The sequence below is a fragment of the Lissotriton helveticus genome, chromosome 2_1, assembly GCF_964261635.1.
Source record: "Lissotriton helveticus chromosome 2_1, aLisHel1.1, whole genome shotgun sequence".
Lineage (NCBI taxonomy): Eukaryota > Metazoa > Chordata > Amphibia > Caudata > Salamandridae > Lissotriton > Lissotriton helveticus.
This window is the reverse complement of record NC_136059.1, coordinates 704,892,853-704,912,088: the sequence shown is the minus strand read 5'-3', so window position 1 is coordinate 704,912,088 and position 19,236 is coordinate 704,892,853. Positions and strand designations below refer to the sequence as shown.

Here is a 19,236-nt window from a genome sequence, read left to right as displayed (position 1 = left end):
AGATTTTTCCCAGGCTTTGTCTGCTGTAGCCCAAACATCCCATCTTCTAAAGTTACACTTTTCCCTATGAACAAATCCTGTTCCAAACACTACCTCTTCTACATCGTTGTCATTTATTTTGTCTTGTTCAAAAAACGCTGGTCTCACAGTAAAAAAAAAATACAATCAATACAAGGGAACCAAATTGTTATTTTAATCATTATTATAATAAATAATGTGTAAGAAACTTATATAAAACACTTCTACTTTGTGATTGCACATTGGATGTGTAGTGAGATGTGCTTGGTGCTCTCATCCTAGTGATACACACATGAATACATTTTAGTGATCAAAATTGTGTGTCTTACAAACAAGGAACACACTGTGCATGTATACATAATAAAATTAATCTATCTAGGGTCTGTAGTGGTAGTCAACGACATTTCAATCACTCAATAAGAAGGGAGGACCATCCTCAGGATTCCTGAGATAAAGAGGAGCCCGAAACAAGGGGAACGAGTGTTGAAACAGAGAATAATAATAAATAATAAGTTCAGAAAGGATATTGTTAAGGTGTGAGTTGTAAGCCTTTAATATAGAGTGTATACTCGCAGAGGGAAGATTGAAAGCTTTTATTGGGGAAGAAAGACGGGCATCCCTAAAATAAGAGGTCAGAGTTCAAGATGTAGCCAGTAGACTACCCAATAAAACAATCATTGTAGGAGTGGGTAGAGGAAGCTCTACCTGAATCCTGGTTGATCGAATGAACAGATAACAATATTGTAATTTTCTGTCCGTCTCACTAAGTAAGTCTAAAAAAGAAAATTATAAAAATGGAGCAAAAAGGTCTTCATGTGCCATGAAGGAAGAAGTGAGAATAAAAAAACATTTAAATTAAAAAAAAGGCAATTAAGATTTTCCAGAAGAAAAATGATAACGGGTGGGAAATAAAGTCAACTCCTTGATATCAGAGGTAATGTGGGGTTCCAAAAGTCCTTACTGTATTCTCCAGGTAGGGAGAAAGAAAGTCCGCATATATGCACACAGAAATTCTGTGCACCAAAGCACCGCGTGTGAGCACAGTGTGCTTCACCATGTTCAGAAAATAAAAGGGGATTCACAAAGAATGGTCCGTGGACAGCAGGTCTGCATGCATGTCGGTTAAATTGGGACTAAAGGAGAGCTCTGCTCACATATATGGAAAAGTGTCTCTCACTGCACATGCTCAGTGGGGAAGGCCCATAATTCCATGGCAGAGTAGTAGAGTGAAAAAAAGGACTTATAGTCAAAAGGGAACTATAAAAGTTCATAGGAAAGAAGAATAGGAAAATAGCTTGATCAACAGATTAGAAACCGATGTATTGTCAGGGAAAGGTAATCAATAGATGCCGTGTGTAACACTACAATATCGTATACAGTATGAATGCAGAGAGTAGCCAGGTTAAACCGCTTAATCAGTACAGACATAGATTAAAGTAGTGCCAATCATCAAATACAGGGGAAATTCAAAGGAGGACAAATGATGGTGTCCGAAGCCGTCAAGTTAAAAATCCAGAACTGATACCAGGATAATTAAAGGGTCCATACTGAAAGGCATTGCTCAGATCATTCTTCCTGGCGCTTCAGGCAATTCCTCATCGTGTATATGCTGAGGATCCATTTTAATTCCTCCTTTTTGAGGAGTTGCTCCAACTTGGCACCTCTTTCATGTAATTTTAAAGCCTGCCATCTTGTACCATTCTCTGTATGGCATTCAGCAATAATGTATTCTCCCGGGGGACAGTGGGGACCTTGCAGCGGATAAGACTCCAATCTTGACAGATACATTCAGATTTTTTTGGATGGTTTGTCCATTATATAGTTTACAGCATGGATACTTAATCCTGTATTTCACATTACAGGTATTGCAATTGGAGAGCTCATGCAGGGGTATCTCATTGTTGTCACGTTGAATTGATTTACATTCTATACAGAACTGGCACACACTACACTGGCCACATTTAAAGTGTTCAGTGACCGGCAGTAGTGCCCAATGATCAATCAGGGTTTCTGGCAATTTTTCCGGTGTGAGTGTAGCCCTACTAAGCGGTCTTTCAGATTTGTACTCATTTTTTAGGAGAACATCCGAGGTTCCAGAGCAAGATCCCTTGCAGTCAGTACCTTCCAATGCTTCTTAATGCTTTTGGACTCTAAGCTAGAAATTGGAAAGAAGGCAGTCACAATAGCTTTTGAGACATTTCTCCCTTGGTTTTTGAAGTGAGTAACGTCTCCTGGAGCAGTACCATGCCCTTTTCAGAGAGCATTTTTCTTGACGTTTAGGATAACCCCTGGCTATTAGTTTTTCACCCAATATGGCAGCTTCTCTAAAGAAGTTAGATCTATGATAACAATTTCTGTGTATCCCTAAGAACAGACTATAAGGTAAAGAATCTTTCAGTGAGCAGGGGTGGGGGTGTATTTAATCTTGAGCACTCCAGTAGCATCTGTCTATTGTTGTTTCATTGTAAAGTGTGCCATATATTTTAGTCTGACCACAACATGATAAATAATAAATGCACTAAAAAACAAATATTAAATGAAAATATGAAAGGCCATATAATTTCAAGTGTACCATAAGAAACGGATAATATGTTTCATCTTATTTATTTTTCAGGGAGCATGTATCCTTAATATGTTGAGGGACTATATGGGTGCAGAGCCATTTCAAGATGGCATTGGACAATATTTGCATCGCTACAGCTATCGTAATACAAAAAACGAAGACTTGTGGAACAGTATGACAGATGTAAGTAATTATGCTTTCATTAAATGAACTTAATGATTTTATGTTTTTTATCCAAAAACAAATAAATGTTTTTGCAGCCATAGCAATAATATAGCTTGCCCCCACCACCCAGTTTGGGGCGGGGGAGAAGTTAGAAGAGTAGAGGTAATGGATGAGCAGATATATGGTCAGATGCACACACTGATACTCTTGATACAAACCTGTCAGCTTACGTGTCAATGCTGAATGGTCTTAAGGAGTCCATGCTCACTCCCTGAAATGGATCTATTGCAAGGTAAGATGCAGACAGGCACATTGTCCTCCAAGAGCTCGAAGAGCAAATTCTCCTCCTAATAAGGAAGAACCGAGGAGCCAAAAAACAGTTATTTGCAACTAGAGAACTCCACATTCAGCTCCTAAAACTGCTGCAATGTCCATCAAACAGTTGACCTGTACAAGATAGGACAAAGCAACCTTGGGGAAATGGGTCAAAGTTGTAGTCACTGTGTGTTGCACAATAATCAAATTCCTGAATGTTGATGAGCTGTGCTAAGATTCAGTTGCAGCATGTTAACACTGAATGTACGGTACGGTACCAAATGCTGGTTGTGGCAGCTTATGTCTGCACATTGCCTTCACACTCCAGTGTTTAACTTTCTTTTAATCTAATCACTAACAGTATATTGGTGCATGCTCACATATTTTTCAATAAGGTCATTAGAATCATGTATTTTTTTTAAGGTAGATACAGGACAAATATTCTACGTAATGTGGGTACATTGGCAGCCATAGAGATTGTATTTTACCATTCTGTGGGATCAAATTTTGCTGAAAGGATGAAGTAATGGTATAGAGCAAATGATACTCTAAGGAGTGGTGGTACAATATAGATTACGCTAGACGGACAACAAATTGTCTCCCAATTTGTGTTTTTTTTAATTCATGTTCGTTAGATGTTTTACTCAGGTGTGCAACCTTTGTGGCATTAGATAGATTTTTTTCCACAAATAATGAAAGTGTTCATAGACAGTTTTACAGCCTTCAGATATAGTGGGTTTTTGGGGCAGCATTACAACATTTTACGAGTAGATTTTCACTATTTTGGACACTTATGTACAGTATTTTTATAGTATTATGTGGCCAATACGGACAGTTTTGGGATGAGTAAATGGTTATATTTTAGTATGGCTATCCCAGTTTTAATAGCAACCTGGCAACACTAATCAGCAAAGGGTCGATCCAGAATCAGGGTGTCAGTCATAGGATGTAAATCTGAAAACAGCAATTTTACGCTTGTGGCTATAACCTTTCGTTAGCAAAAAATGATTTCTATTGTACAACCAAATGTCAAGTGAACACAGACAAAAGAATATCCTGAAACAGAAATTACTTTACAGCTGAAAGGACTGCTTTAATATTGTTGTAAGTCCACATCTCTTATACATTTTCAAAACAGACGGAATTTAATGGTTACAGAAAGAGTGGTACATACTGGATGATGTAGAGTTCAAAAGGCAGAACGCACCATAATTTACAGATGGCAGAACTCGACATAACCCTACTACATGGTCATATTTTATCAAATGCTACAAATAGTGCATAACACTCCTTAGCACTTGTAATTGAGCTGAAGAGTTTAACTTTTTTTTAAAAGTTTTATTTATCAGTTTTGATACACAGTGAACAGGAATACTAGAGCTGTACATTGTCAGGTGTTCTATCATACACCAGTGATATACCGTGAGGTACATGTCATAGCATATGGCAACAGTGGCTATAGTCTTAATGTCAAGGCAATAGAAAACCACAAACTGTCAGCTCACATGTCACGGGGTCAGTAGACCTGAAAACCATCCCAGCTACGGGTAAAACCACAAAGAATTTACACTTGGTCCATTGGCGACATAGAGACAGCATAGTACATAAATATGAATACAGTATACAATCTCCGCGGGGTGACACTCCCATCCACCATTCCAATAGCCCACCCCCTCCGGTACAATGCCACTCTCCACCTGTGTATCAGAGTCCCTATTTTTCTCAGCGATATACGCCCTGTAAGGGCCCCAGATGTCTTTAGGACGTGAGGAACTGGGAATTAGGGACTCGTAAACTTCACAAATCACATTACAGTATGCTAGGCTTCGAAGCCAAGCCTGTAGTGTAGGTGTTCGCTTCTTACCCCACATTAATGCTATCTCTCGTTTTGCCAACAGGAACCCAAGCGCCGCAAACCTGCTCACTTTCTTGGGAAAGTTAATCATGTAGCCCAGAAGTGCAATCTCCGGGCTGGGGGTCAGAGACAGGGAGACCATATCTCCCAGTGTGGCATGCACCTGTTCCCAATACAGTTGTAGTCTCGGACAAGTCCAGTTCAGATGTGCAAAATCTGCATGAGGGGCAGAGCATTCCCAGCAATGATGTTGCCTAGATGGGTCTATCCTGTGCGACCATGCGGGTGTGTGGTACATGCTACAAAGGAATTTAAAATGCAGAAGTTTGTGCTTGCTGTTAAGGGACACCTCCTTTGTGACCCTACAACACTGTTCCCGTTGGTCGTCCAAAATGGGCCGACCCAGATCACGTTCCCATGCCGTGCGAGCCTTAACATCAACGGCTGGGCGGGCAAAGACGCACACCTTATACATTTTAGAAATCAAATGAGCGCCCGTTTTACTTTCAATAACTAACGTTAATGGAGCTGTAGGTTCGGGTGCAATGGAGAATGTGGAAAAAGTGGCTCTCAGTATGGAAAGCATACGCCGTAGTACGAAGGCGTCCATGAATGAGCGGTCTTGGAACCGAACATCCTCTGTCACTGAAAAGGCATGATCTTTTGGAAATAGATCGCCCATCCTTTGGACCCCAAACTTAGTCAGTGTGCGTTGTACTAATGTTTCTTCCGTGATGGGGAGCCATGAGGGGTTCGGGAGCGGCAAAGCCGGTGAATACAATGGGTCCAGCCCCAAAAACCTCCATAATTTCACCCACGCCCAGCTAGTGGTGGAAACCGTCTGGATATCCAGTGGGTCCCTCGGGATCCCTTTAGGTAGAACAGTGGATCACTTCTGCGGGGGCACCAAATCTGCCTCTGACTTCAAGTGAGGAATCCGGGCGTCCGGGTGGTACCAAGCAAAGGAATAACTGCAATGCGCCGTTAAGTAATATAAGTACATATCTGGGACACCAAAACTACCCCTCTCGTAAGGGAGAGTCACAGTCTGCCAGCTTACCCGTGGTATCCTACCCCCCCCATACCAAACGTATATGGTGTTGTCTCAACTGCAAGAAGAATGTCTGAGTGAGGGCAATGGGAATGTTATTAAAAACATATGAAAATCTCGGCAGGACTACCATTTTAATTATGGCGATTCTACCCACCATAGACAATAGGAGGCGAGGCTATCGCTCTATTTGCGACTCCAAGGCGCTAACCGCCGCCCATAATTCAACCTGACGATAGTGGTCGAGTCCATGTGTATGTGGACACCAAGATATTTGACCGTGTAATGATACTATTCGAGTGGATACTCGCAGTCCCAAGGAGTAACGCTGCATGTTAGCAGAAAAATCACTGACTTGTGCCAATTAATACCAAGACCTGAAAACCGTCCGAACCGTAAGATCTCCCTGATAATTGGTTCAAGGTTAAGTTGCGGGAGTCTCACATGTAAAATAGTGTTGTCTGCATAAAGGGACACTAACAAAAGACCAGTTTTAAACTGCAGACGGCGGTGTAAATGGCGCTCCTGAAAGTGCCTGATCAGAGGGTCCATTGCCAAAATAAACAATAAAGGGGACAAGGGGCAGCCCTGTCTCGTACCGCGAGTTAAGTGAAAACGTTGGGATATCGTTCCGTTAAGGCGCAGTCTGTCTGTGTACAAAAGGGCGGTGGTGGAAACAAAACCCTCGGGCATTCCCAGGCGACGCATCACTGAGATAAAAAAAGGCCATTCTAAGGAATCAAAGGCCTTTTCAGCGTCCAATAAAACCGCCGCTGCTGGAATCTTGGGGTCTATTCTATGAAGTACAGCAAACAGGGCTGTAGATTTAGCGAAGTGGATCGATGGGGGATGAACCCGGACTGAGCCGGGGAGATAATAAACTCCATTAATAAAGAAAGACGGATTGCGATCACCTTTGCTAGTATTTTATAATCAAAGTTCAATAGTGAAAGGGGCCTTTATGAGCCACACTGTGAAGGATCTTTACCCGTATAGGGAGCAAAATAAGGACAGCTTCCCTAAAGGTGGGTGGGAGAATATCTTTCTCCAGTGCCTCCGCCTAAACTTCTATCAAACGTGGGACCAAAATATCTTTCTAAGCTTTATAAAAATTTGCTGAGAACCCATCCAGACCAGGCGCAGATGAACCCCGGAGTGCCTCAATGGCCTCCACAATATTATCCTGAGATATGGGAATAGCGAGAAAATCCTGCATATGTTTCTCAAGACCAGTGCAATTTCTGAAAGGTAATCTTCCGGAGCGTGGAGATCACTATTTATTCTAGAGGTGTATAGGGTTTTAAAGTGGGACAGAAACGTGCCGTAAATCTCCGGAGTGGAATACACCAACTGGTCATCTGATCCTCTGATTTCAGTATTATAAGCTTTACTGTAAGGGGGCGAAGTATGTGTGCCAATATTTTGCCAGGGCGCCCGCCTTCACCATACCTCCTGGCCATGTAATGCTTGCCCAGGAATAATAGTTCCCTCTCTGCAGCGTCCCGGAATTCTACCATCAGAGCTAAACGCTGAGTCTCCCCTTTAGCTGAAGCGTGCTCTATCAATTTTGAATCAAAGGCCGCTATTTCCTTCTCAATGCGGGATAGTATATTCCGCTGATCCTTTAGGATGCCGGCATTTTTGTCAAAACAAACCCACCGAATATAAGCTTTAAAACCCTCCCATAGCACTACCCACGTACCCACCGACCCAATATTGATGTCAAAGTAGTCTTCTATGGCAATCCTCACCTCTTCAAGAAACACCTGATCCTGCAGCGCCCCCCCTCCCCGCGGAAACCACCATTGCCTTTCAAAACCCCCAGGACGCGGGACATCTAACCGCAGTACCACAGGAGAGTGATCTGAAAAGGTCTGCGTTAGCGTAGCCAATGCCCTGAACCAGCCAGCAATGCCCGGAGATACTAACCAGTAGTCAATTCTAGTCCAGGTGTCATGAAACCCAGAGTAGTGTGTTTATGCAGATGAGACCAAGCAGTGTGTACGCTCTATGTCCACCAGCGAGAATTGCCGGCAGATATCAAGTAATGCAAAGCGAGAGCGGTGTTTAGTGTCTGGTGAGGTGGAGGTGCTGTCTCTGGTGTGATCTAATAATAAATTAAAATCAACCCCCATTATGACCAGACAGGGAGTCAGTGCCAATAAGTGTACTTGTAGTGAGTGGAAAAACTCCGGGGAGTTGACGTTAGGACCATAGATACCTATTAGTGCAACAAAGTGGCCCATTAGTGTCCCTGTAACAATCAATAAACGGCCTTCACCATCATCTATCACTCTGCTCAGGGAGAAAGGGACCATCTTATGAATAAGTATGGCCACCCCTCTAGCATATTTGCTATGACTGGAAAAATATCTGGGCTCCCCAGCTCGCCGCCAATGTTGGAGCGTCAGATTTGGACAGATGGCAATATCAGTGTTGTGTCGTAGTACGTAATTGAGCACCTGCCGCCTTTTACGGTTGGTATTCAAGCCTCTGACATTCCACGACATAAGCGACAGCCCGCAAGGACCAGGCAAATTACCTAACTGTGCCATTCTAGAATGAAAACGTGAATCATGTGGATATACAAGCTAAACAAACACCATACAACAATGACCTGTGTACCAATCACTAGCAAACTATAAAAAAAACTACAAGTGTCCCCCCCACCACCCACCACCCAGCCTCACCCTTTTCCTAGCAAGGCAAAACCATGCCCCACGGATCATCTGACGGTGCCAACAGAGTGTTACCTGTAAATATAAAAATAGCACATAAACAACGTAATCTTTGCACACACAAAAAACAGAACCAGGTATTCACCATGAGGCCCAGCAACGTTACGTCGGCGGGACAGCCAAATGTATGGCACTAGCAAATAATAGAAAACCACAAAGTGAAATATACATTACAGAAAACTCAAATCTCCAAGAAGGATCATCCATTCCCAGTGTTAGAAAAGAGTTCCAACTTGCCTCGGAGCCGCTGCGAGGAGGAGATACTACTCGCGCAGTTGCCACCACTCCATTGTTATCTTTCTTTTTTTCTTCTTTTTTTTTTTATAAAATATTTTATTGAAGAAACAAAAATCAATGCAGAGTCATCATCCAGCAAAGTTAGGCAGCAAAATACAGAGTCGGTAATCAATGAATCAAGTATACACAGAAAATCACTTCAAAGATCATTACTTCGTCTCGGTCCAGCTCTGTCCATTGCCATTTCCTCCGATGGGGAGACACAAATCTCACCTCTATACACATTCCAGTGTCCCCATTTTTTATCCATTGTTATCTTTCTTGTAGTTATGACAAACCTCCTGCGCTTCATTCGGGGTGTCAAATATGCGTGATCTGCCGCCCACCTCCACCTTAAGTCTGGCCGGGTATAGCATTCCGTACCGTAATCCCAGCTTCCGTAGAGTGGCTTTCACTCAGTTGAATTTCCGGCGAGCATCTTGGACCACGACCGTAAAGTCTGGGAAGAACGATAGTTTATTACCCTGCCACTGGATTTCGCCATGTTCACGGGCGGCACGTAGGGCTGTGTCACTGTCTCTAAAGTTCATGAGTCTTGCAATGATGGGTCTCGGCGGCCCAAGGATCTGTGGGCTCATTCCACTACAAATCCCTGCGTAAAGGACTCTGCCGATAAGATCAGATAGCAATTGTTCCACAAAAACGTCCATGCTGCCTGTGTTGGCAGTTTCCGGTATGCCAAGAATGCGCACGTTGTTGCGCCGACTGCGCGCCTCCAAGTCCTCATTCTTGATCGCAACCTCCTTCAAAATTCACTCTACCCTATCCAATCTTGTCTGCAACTGGTCCGCACCATCTTCAACATCCGATATCCGCGCCTCAGCCACAACCCAATCAGCGGTCATGTGCCTGAACCTTGGAGCTCAAGCCAGCCAGCCTCTTATCCAGTGCATCGAATCTGCCATCCAGGGCCTTGAACCCAGCCCTCATTTCCTTAAGCATTGCAGCTGGGAGAGACGGCTGGTCCTCCAAACCCTCCGCTCCGTGTGCTCCCTCCGTCATGTCTGGGGGCTCTTCGGATGCGTTATCTGTGACCTTTTTTAAAAGGCAGAGTCCGTTGTTTGAGATCTTTGCGTTCCATGACACAGGGCAGTGATTTGTGCAACCAAGGCAGGTACAACGTGGTAAAAGCACTCTCCCGGAATAAGCACAGCAAGGAGGAGCCCTGCCCAGGCCGAGTTGACCTGAATGACGTTGTAAATAGGTTCCCAAGCATTCAGTCTGCCAAGCCCAACGTCGGCGCATTATTAGTAAGGGCTGCACCTCCAGCCCCGGGCTGCGCGATCACACATTGCCCAATCAGCCAGCCATCTAGCCCCCCACCTCAGTGAGGATGTGCCGTAGATCCGAGAGGCCGGCTCGCAGGGTGAATCCAAACGTGTCTTAGCCAGAGAGAGTGAACGGCTGGCATTAGAGACCCACCAGAGCCTGCCAGCACTCAATGGCGTCTACAATTGACAGGCAACCTCTACGTACAGCGCGATCTCTTCGGGTGCTCCGAGATGGGTGAGCGCCAGTCCACCAGCAAACCTAGAAGGGGATCACTTCGCACCCCGCAGCAGAGCAGCCTCCCGTGGAACCAACAAGTGTATTTTCAGTGGCCGTCTATTGATTATACGATATGCCGGTACCAGACAATGCGCTCCCTCTTGGCCAGCCATGCCAAGAATAGTATCCAGCGGGCACCCGCACTGATGGATCCTTCACCCTAGTCCCCAGGGCTGCAGTAGCAGTGTAGCCGTAGGCCGATCCCACCCGGTCCCGAAGCCTGCAGAGGGAGGAGGGAGCACGCACACCCAGCCGGACCCAGCGCCACCTCTGCTCCAGAAACTGAACCAACCGGACTGCCTCCTCACTCCCGTCACATCCCCAGGTCGCACTGGGACCGTAAGGCCCTGTCCCCATCACGGTCCCACGGGTAGGTCTCAAACGTAGGGCCGGCAGCGCCCCACAGATGTCAAGCGTGCTGCTCATCCCGCAGTCCCGATTCCGCGGGGGGCGGAGGAGGGCAGCCACAAATCGAGCGGGAAGCTGGTGCCAGCACGGGGAACAGGTCGGGGGCCAAAGCTCACCTCAACTCCACTGCTCCTCAGCTCACACGTCAGCCTCCAAGAAGACGGAGGTCCCGGGCTCGGGACTCGGATCCCCCACTCGCTGACACTGACGGAACGGGACGTCACAGCGGGTCGTGGCGGATGTCGCTGCAAGCCTCCTCTCCTCCTGGGTATAATGGTGGGTTTCTGCATCAGATGGCACAGCGGATCATGAAGAAATCAGGCTTTAGCCGTGCCCGGCCGATGGAGGTTCAATCCCAGGCGGCCATCTTAGACGCCTGCGTGGCCACGCCCCTTGAGCTGAAGAGTTTAACTGGAATATGTCTGTGGACTGGTCCTCTGCTGTATGTAATCTTTTCGCCACTCCATGTGGTGAAAGCTTCCCCATATCTGGTAATTTAGTCAGACCATTAAGTAGTTATGTATCAGTCTCAAAAATCTGATTAATTAATGTCGAAGTGTCTGACTTGGAATAGAAAGTGGTGAGTCTACATGTGCACTGGTAGTGCCCTGAGCCCAACTCCTCCTCCTTCCAGAAGCCCGCCTTCAAGACTCGGCGGCAGCTCCGGAGTAAAATATAACGATAATAAAGCAGTTTTAATAACTGCTTTATTATCATTTTATTTTACGTGTCTGCTGGTTCCAACAGTGGGGCGACGCTCCTCCGCCATAACGGAGGAACCCCCCCTGGGTTGGTTGCTCTTGGAAAGCACTCCCACTATGCACACTGATCAAGCTACAACACTACTCACCTCATTAAGCACCTCCCCTGTTCTACAACCTCATTGTAATAGTACATAAAATGTACCAGGGCTCTAACCATTCTTTTTATCCCTTTTTGCTTCTCAGCTACAGTCATGCTATATAAACTTATAGATGCACACAATTGTATCAATTGCACATGCAATGGTCAGGTTGATGTTGAAAAACAAAGAAACTTAGCAGTGACAATAATTTTCAATAAGTCTTACAACTCAGCTATTGGTGGGGGACAAAGAGCTTGAAAAGGCAAATAGTGATTAGCAGAGGATATTTGTCAAAGGCACTGGATTTCCAGGACTGTATTTTTTTTTTTTACCAGACCGGGGTTACAAATTATAAAATATTCTGTGATTGTGTTGGTATGTCACTGCTTTAGACATGCACGTAATTGTTAATTGGTAATGATCATAAACATCTTGCCTTTCATGGTATTGATCCTTCTTGGCCAATGGAATACAGTCAGGCTTGCTTCTGATCTTTTTAGGTATGTCTCACAGATTGTAGTTATCTTTATTAGAATGTATTTTTATTAGGTAAACAATGAAAATTATTCACTCCTGCTACTGTTTGTTCTCATTGCTTAAACATGCTTATTAAAATAATATGGTTTAGTACTTCTGTATGGAAGTGGTCAACTTAACCCCCTGTTCATCTTATAAACTGCTTAGCATATAAAACATGTATTCTTAGTCTCAGTTCTATATGGCATAGAACGATTTTGGTATTCCTCCCTCACCTTCTTTTTTTTCAATGCTTTGTGTGTTCACCTCCGCATTCCCTCCTTTTGGTGATCCCAAGTCCAAGGAACCCCTAACATTACTTCAAAGTCTGAAAGTCGGGCGACTGTCCATTGCACAGCATTATTCACGCTGCCTCTCCAGTACTTTTTTGGCCTGCCTTTACAACAGGCTTGTAATCGAATTGGACCTTATCTTAGAATCCCAGAAGGGATTTTCCCCATGAAGCATCTCTTCTAATACTGCGAGGTTAAAGCAGAAAACTAGACTGTTCAAGCCAATAAATTAGGGCAAATAGAAATCTACGGCTTGAAAGTCTGGAGAGCCTTGACTGGTTGAAAGGAGGTCGTATATCTGGTTGGTGCCAGTATGAATGGTCCTGAGGAATGTGACCATGACTATACCCATCCCAAATGCTGTAGTACTTCAACAACTGAGGCAGTGAATATATGATTTCCTTCAAGTAGCAAGTCCAGACCCTTTGCTTTGAGCCTCTTCTTTGACATCCAAAGTCTTCAGTCAACTTGCCAAATTATGTAAAGACAAATCTTACAGTGTAGTGATGTTAGTTGAGTCTAATGGGAATAAACGTATACGCCACTTGGACATAGTGCATTCAGGAAAGATGTATTTAAAAAATGAGCCGCAGTTGCAGACAAGGTTTTGTAGGATTGTTTTAGAATTAGCTGTTCTTAATGAAGCACCTCTAGATTTTTTTTATGTTCTGTCAATAGTTCTCAAGAATTGTGTCTTCTTGCCATACGGAAAATACTATTGTCTTAGTTGGACTTTGGACTTGTACATACACTTGGAAATTGCAGGTCTGGAGCAAGAAATATATACTTACATAAATGCACCCATTTATCAGTGATTGGGTTGGTGTCGTAGAGGACTGAGCACTAAGCACCTTCACATGAACTGAGAAATTCCTCCAGGCAAGTCAAACGACTATCCAGTTCAAATGGATCCTGTATCTTCAGATCATTCACATCATCTAAATGATGCTGAGACTGAGATTATTTTGAGAAATTCACCTCATCTTCCATGGAGCGATGGACAGCCCCTGAGCACCCTCACTAGCCCATGAGAAAACCCTTGGTCTGGTTAAGGCAAACCTCCTACATTAAAGGGGTGCTGGACAGGTGCATCTTTTTCACCATAGAACTGTAGGACTGTAGGACAGGGATCATGGAAGAGAATGTACTGCTTCTTTTTGTTTTGCAACTCTATCAAATGACTGGGGCATTAGGAGATATCTTCTCCTACTAGGAAATGAAGGCTTACTGATATTTGCTACCTGTCCCAGATGTATCAGAGAATGGTTCATCTAGTGTACCACAAAATCTAAACAAAATTCGGGTACTGCTCATTGTCATTGTGTAAGACATGCTTGTTAAAGTAGTGCTGTATAGCACTACTGTCTGGATAATAGCTTGACCTCCGGTCAATGAAAGCTTATTGGCAAGAGTGATGCTCCTAAAAAGGAGAAAATTGCCCCTTTACTTGGTAAACGTCATTGCAGTTGGAAAGGTGGGATCGAGTTGGACTGTGAACCCACTTTAGCTATAAGATCAACATTGAAATCAAAGCTCCAATGCTCAAATCTTGGTAGCATTTAAAGAACTCAGACTTGACGAAGGTGCTTTTGCTGATTTGGACTTGCTGAAACTCACATCAGGGCCTTATGAAGCCTGAGCAGTTGTATACTGCAAAATAGATATTGAATTCAGGTTGAGCATTCAATATGCCCTTGTATTAGAGATGCAATATAAAGATGCCATAATATCAAGGTCACAAATATTGCAATTTAAAAATATTGTGGACAAAAATATCAATATTCCATTGGCTAAGCATATATATTTCAAAGTATTTAACATAAGAAAACTTTAGAAAATTAATTGACGTTAACAACCTTACAAATAAAAAAGATATATATTTTTTTAATGCAATACTTGAAAATAAACTAAGAAGTAAAATTACAATATACATATATATATATACAATTATTTTACAAATTGTAGTTTATTAAAAATAGTATCATAATTACAAATTTTAAAAACACATACCTATAAATTATTTAGTATAAGTATTCAAAATAATTATTAAATCAATTACTCAATGTTAACGTAAAATACATTAAATCGAAATAAAAATAGAACATAATGTAAAATGACAAAACAGTTGCCTAAAATAAATATAAAATGCTACAATACCCAAAATATGAAACTCATAAAATACTTAGCTAGTTAAACATTGATACTAAAAATAAGCGTATATTAAGAAACTATGACCCCATACTTCCCTGCAAACCCAACAACCAACAAAATGATAAAAATACCAAACACAATATAATTGAAAAATAAATACTTGCCAATTTTTTTAAAGACACAAATATTTTTAAAATGTACTTTTACAACGGATTTGAAAAAGTTACTTATTTAAAAAACAGAACCACTAATTGATATATTTTACAACTAAAATATATCTGTAGAAAACACTTCCCACCCTAGGCCTCCAAGATCCCAACAAGCTGCAAAAAAATCTAAATTATATTAAAAATGTATTATATAAATGCTAAATATTTTTAAAAAATCTAACACATAATACATCAGAATGAACTAACTCAATTCAAACCTATAAATAAATTACACAATGAATACTCTTAACTATCCAACTAAAATTAAAGAATAATTACATCATGTATCAATTAAATATTGTACCCATTTAGGCATCCAATTAGCCATTTACATTGATTGAACAGTTTACAAAAATAAAAAAATAAAAGATTAAAAACACTTCACATCCTACTCTCGTGCAAACTCAACATCCTGCCAAAAGTTGAACATGAAATTGAAAGCAATTATTTAAATATATTACTAAAGCAAAAGAAAGAATGCAAATAGTTAATGTTAAAATAGTAGCAACTATCTATAGCACACAAACTAATAAAACATTTAAAAACATTGAAATCGAAATTCTATACAACAATATTTAACAAAATGTTCTTACACTTAAAAAAAAATCTCTATTCTTATCTGCGTTATTCTGTCCTAATATATTTATGGTGTCTCAATATCTTTTAGATGATATGTGTGTCTAACAGTATTTTAACAACCATATAATGCCTTACCCTGGGTAGGTTTCCTTGAAGTTGTTATCCGAAAACTGTCGAAGGCCTAAAACATATGAGCAGATTTTGCTTCTAAGATGAATATGTTGTTAGAAAAATGCAATTATTTTGTGTAACATTTGTTTTTTTACATTGTTCAATATGTATTGTAAAATAGTATGTGCAATACGTATATGCATTTTGATAAAAAAAATATTATTAAAACTTGAGGACTCAAATACATTGAAGTACATCTTAGTAAAAAAGCGATTTTTTTATAGCTATTTGGTTGTTGGGCAGTGGGTGCCTCTATCTCGGTCACAATTGCATTGGGGAACAAACGTATGTAAATAGAGGAGCCTGCAGATTTATTGAAACTGGCTAAAGGTCCTAAATACCGTGAGGTGTTAATAGTATTTGAAAGGGGAACTCATTTTGTTTCAACTGTAGTTCCTCCATTTTCCCTTCCTCGCGTCCTGAGCGACAGTCGGAATGCTCAGGCTCGGTAAAATCAGCAGGGCAATTCCTTTGAATCATTAGGAGGGGACTCAGTATGTGGGCATCCCCATAGGAGTCATAACTACCCAGTGCAACTCCTCTTACTCATAGTCCTTGATACAGATACAGACTTGCTCACCCTTTAAAGCAATGTTGCAGTGAAAGCACATCGAGAGATGAGTGTGAGGGAGATTCATGTTGCAGTAGCTGTCAAAGGGATTTGGAGCACCCTGCTGACACGTCACAGCTGAATTACCTCATGCATCATGGTCGATGTGGTTCAGTGTTACTCGCTTCACACACAGTTCTCACAGTTTGTTGGCCAGTGCCAGTACCAGTATTCTTTTCAAGTGTATCCCCAAACAGGTGTTTCTAGATTCTTCTTTCATCAGTGGGGAAAATGTTCATAGGTCGCTGGACGTGCTGCCGCAGTTTCCTCATGTTGCAGTTGCTGACTGGCACCTCAACTGTGTGGTAACTAGACGTTTCATCCAATGGTGCAACATGTGTAATTTCAGAAATATGGCCTGGGAGATCAGTGGCGGGTAGTTGCTTAGAGGAAGGGGAGCAAGGGATAAGAAAGAAAAACAAGCATAAAATGTAAAATGCAGAGGATAGCATAGAGGGTAATGCTGTCAGGGCCAAGGAGAGTGAAACCCGGGTTCTCACATAAGACAGAATGTAAATATAAAAGGACTTCATCATGTTTGACAGTGCTTTGTAATGTAAAATAACAGCAGTGTGCATGTAATAATGCCTATAGTATAATACATTTGGGGTCGTTCTGGTGAAGATATCAAAAGTTGGGCTCGCACACCGCTCACTCATCAGCGGGATCACCCCACAGGATCATGGTAATTGTAGTTATTTCAAAGCGTCGTATCTTCTTTTAAATATAAATATTATATTTTTCGCCATCCCTGGACACGTGTTTCGTGGTATTTGCCACTCGTTCTGGTGAAGAGGTCGTAGATCCTATGCACCAGGAGGGACCTGTCATAATTGATAGTTTTTTTTCTATTTAACTTGCCATTCTTCAGCCAGTTAACCACTTTCTTTAGCAGAAATGTGGGTAGTCCAATAAATTCCTGTTCTCTATGTGTACACTGCAATGTATTGGCATACATTATAATGAAGAAAGTTTGGATCCTTGAAAAACTATTTTATCAGCTATAAGGCTACATGCGAATGCCCTCTGCACTCGTGTGATCATCTGTCCAAAAAGCATAGCACTTGTGTACCCATTTCTTCATTATTATGTTTTATGATTTCTAAAATAGACAAGAATTTCTCCACAATAGCTCCATCAAGTATTAATGTTTATTGGATGAATCAATACCTTTGTTGCAGGAAGATTCACAGAGATGAATTTCCCTTCAAATGTGTGCTTGTTTTCATCTTACTCTTCAAAAACTATTCTTTCATTTTTAGGTCTCGCTCTCGAGACCTATTGTCGTCGAGATGCCTCTCAAGGGAGACAGACCGGGGCATGCGCGGCGATTCTGGTTTGTGGACGCGCACGTAAGACGCGCCTGCCACAAAGCGTGCACAGCTGGCTCGAGTTAACAGTGTGAACGCGCGAAATTGCAGTGCAGCATGAAACCAAACAGTCCTTCGCGTTTAGAGCTTCGTGGCCTACCTGGTGCTGTGTTGTGTAACACGCCCCAGCCACACATCATGTGTCAGGCTATGTGGACAGTCTAGTCACATTATATAATCACACCGCCCAGACCACCACCAAACCCATCCTTCACTCTCCCTTACAGCTACGCACGTTTATATTGACAACAATAAACTATAACGCCCATCTGACTGCCCCATCCTCACCCTTTAACTGTCTGGTACTGAAAAATGACTGTACATACAAATTAGACATTTTTAGATGATTGTATTTTTCTCTCCTTTTTAAGTTACTATGCATTATATATACTCGTCGCCTAACCCGTGAGATATACAAATGCTTTCCTGTGTAAAGCACTTAAACATGCCTTGGGATGATGTCCACTCTATGCAAAACAATTGACTAAATACTGCTCTGTTACTCTGTGCATGACATCTGTCATACGTGTCGTGTGTCCCTATACACTTTAACACAATTACCGAATATTTACTCCAACCCCAGCAGCTTGATAATAGGCAACCCTCCACCCCGGGTGCTTATCACCTTTCACCCCTGCCCCAGTCCCCCCCCAGCCATGGCCCTCCCCGGGCAGTGCTGCCCCTGCCCCAGGCGTGCACTCAACTGCGTAGGTCTGTGCCGCGCCGTTGGCCTGGGGCGCAGCCGCACCTGCTCCTGCACGCGGGCGTTCTTCAGCTGCTCGCTGTCCCGCTGGTCCAGCTGGTGGTCGGAGGGCAGCGCCAGGGAAGAGGTGTCCATGTTGGGCTGCAGAGCCGACATGAGGAAGGTGCCGCCGAGCTGCGCAGCACCCACCGACCGGAGCACGGTGAAGCCTGCAGGCGCCGCCACGGGGCACGAGCCGCAGACCACGGCAATGTGCACGCCCACAATGCGTGCGCGTCTCTCCCACCCCTCCCCATTCAAGCAGCAAGCTGCCCATTGTATTTTTTTATTTATGCGTTTTAATATAGCGTGGACTGTACCCGAAGGTGTCAGAGCGTTTTACAAAAGGAACAGATCTGATATAAGAGAACAATACAAGTTAACAAATTGCAAAAGTTACATTACATGAGGCAAAAGTGACAATCGTGAGTGAACAAAGTACAAGTGGTAGCAAACTGTGCATTACAAGAGAAAAAGTGACGTGTGCAGGTTACAAAAGCGTACAAAGTACAAGTAGAGGTATAATACTGCAATAAATGGAGGACACTCAAACACAAGAACAAACGTTACATAGGCAATGGTGGCACTTGTGCAAGTATCGAGAGCAAACAAAAAGTAAGAGGTAGCAAACTGTGTGAGCCGGTACGAACAAAAAGGCACACCACTTCACCTGCATGGAAGTGTACACACAAATATGGCTTGTTGTGATACCTTCCAAGTAATGCAGACCAGTGCGCGAGCAGACTTTGGTCTGTGAACGCGCTTCCCACGAGCAGGTCTGTGAACGTACTTC

The 19,236-nt window shown here is 42.7% G+C and overlaps 1 protein-coding gene across 2 annotated transcripts in view; it reads left to right on the top strand.

The window, feature by feature from the left end:
• Positions 1-19,236, top strand: part of ERAP1 (endoplasmic reticulum aminopeptidase 1) — a 530,688-nt gene that overhangs the window by 278,539 nt on the left and 232,913 nt on the right. For both annotated transcript variants that reach the window (XM_078675432.1, XM_078675433.1), the window contains exon 9: positions 2,633-2,764. In XM_078675432.1, the coding sequence (XP_078531558.1) occupies positions 2,633-2,764 (132 nt within the window). The remainder of the gene's footprint in view (positions 1-2,632; positions 2,765-19,236) is intronic.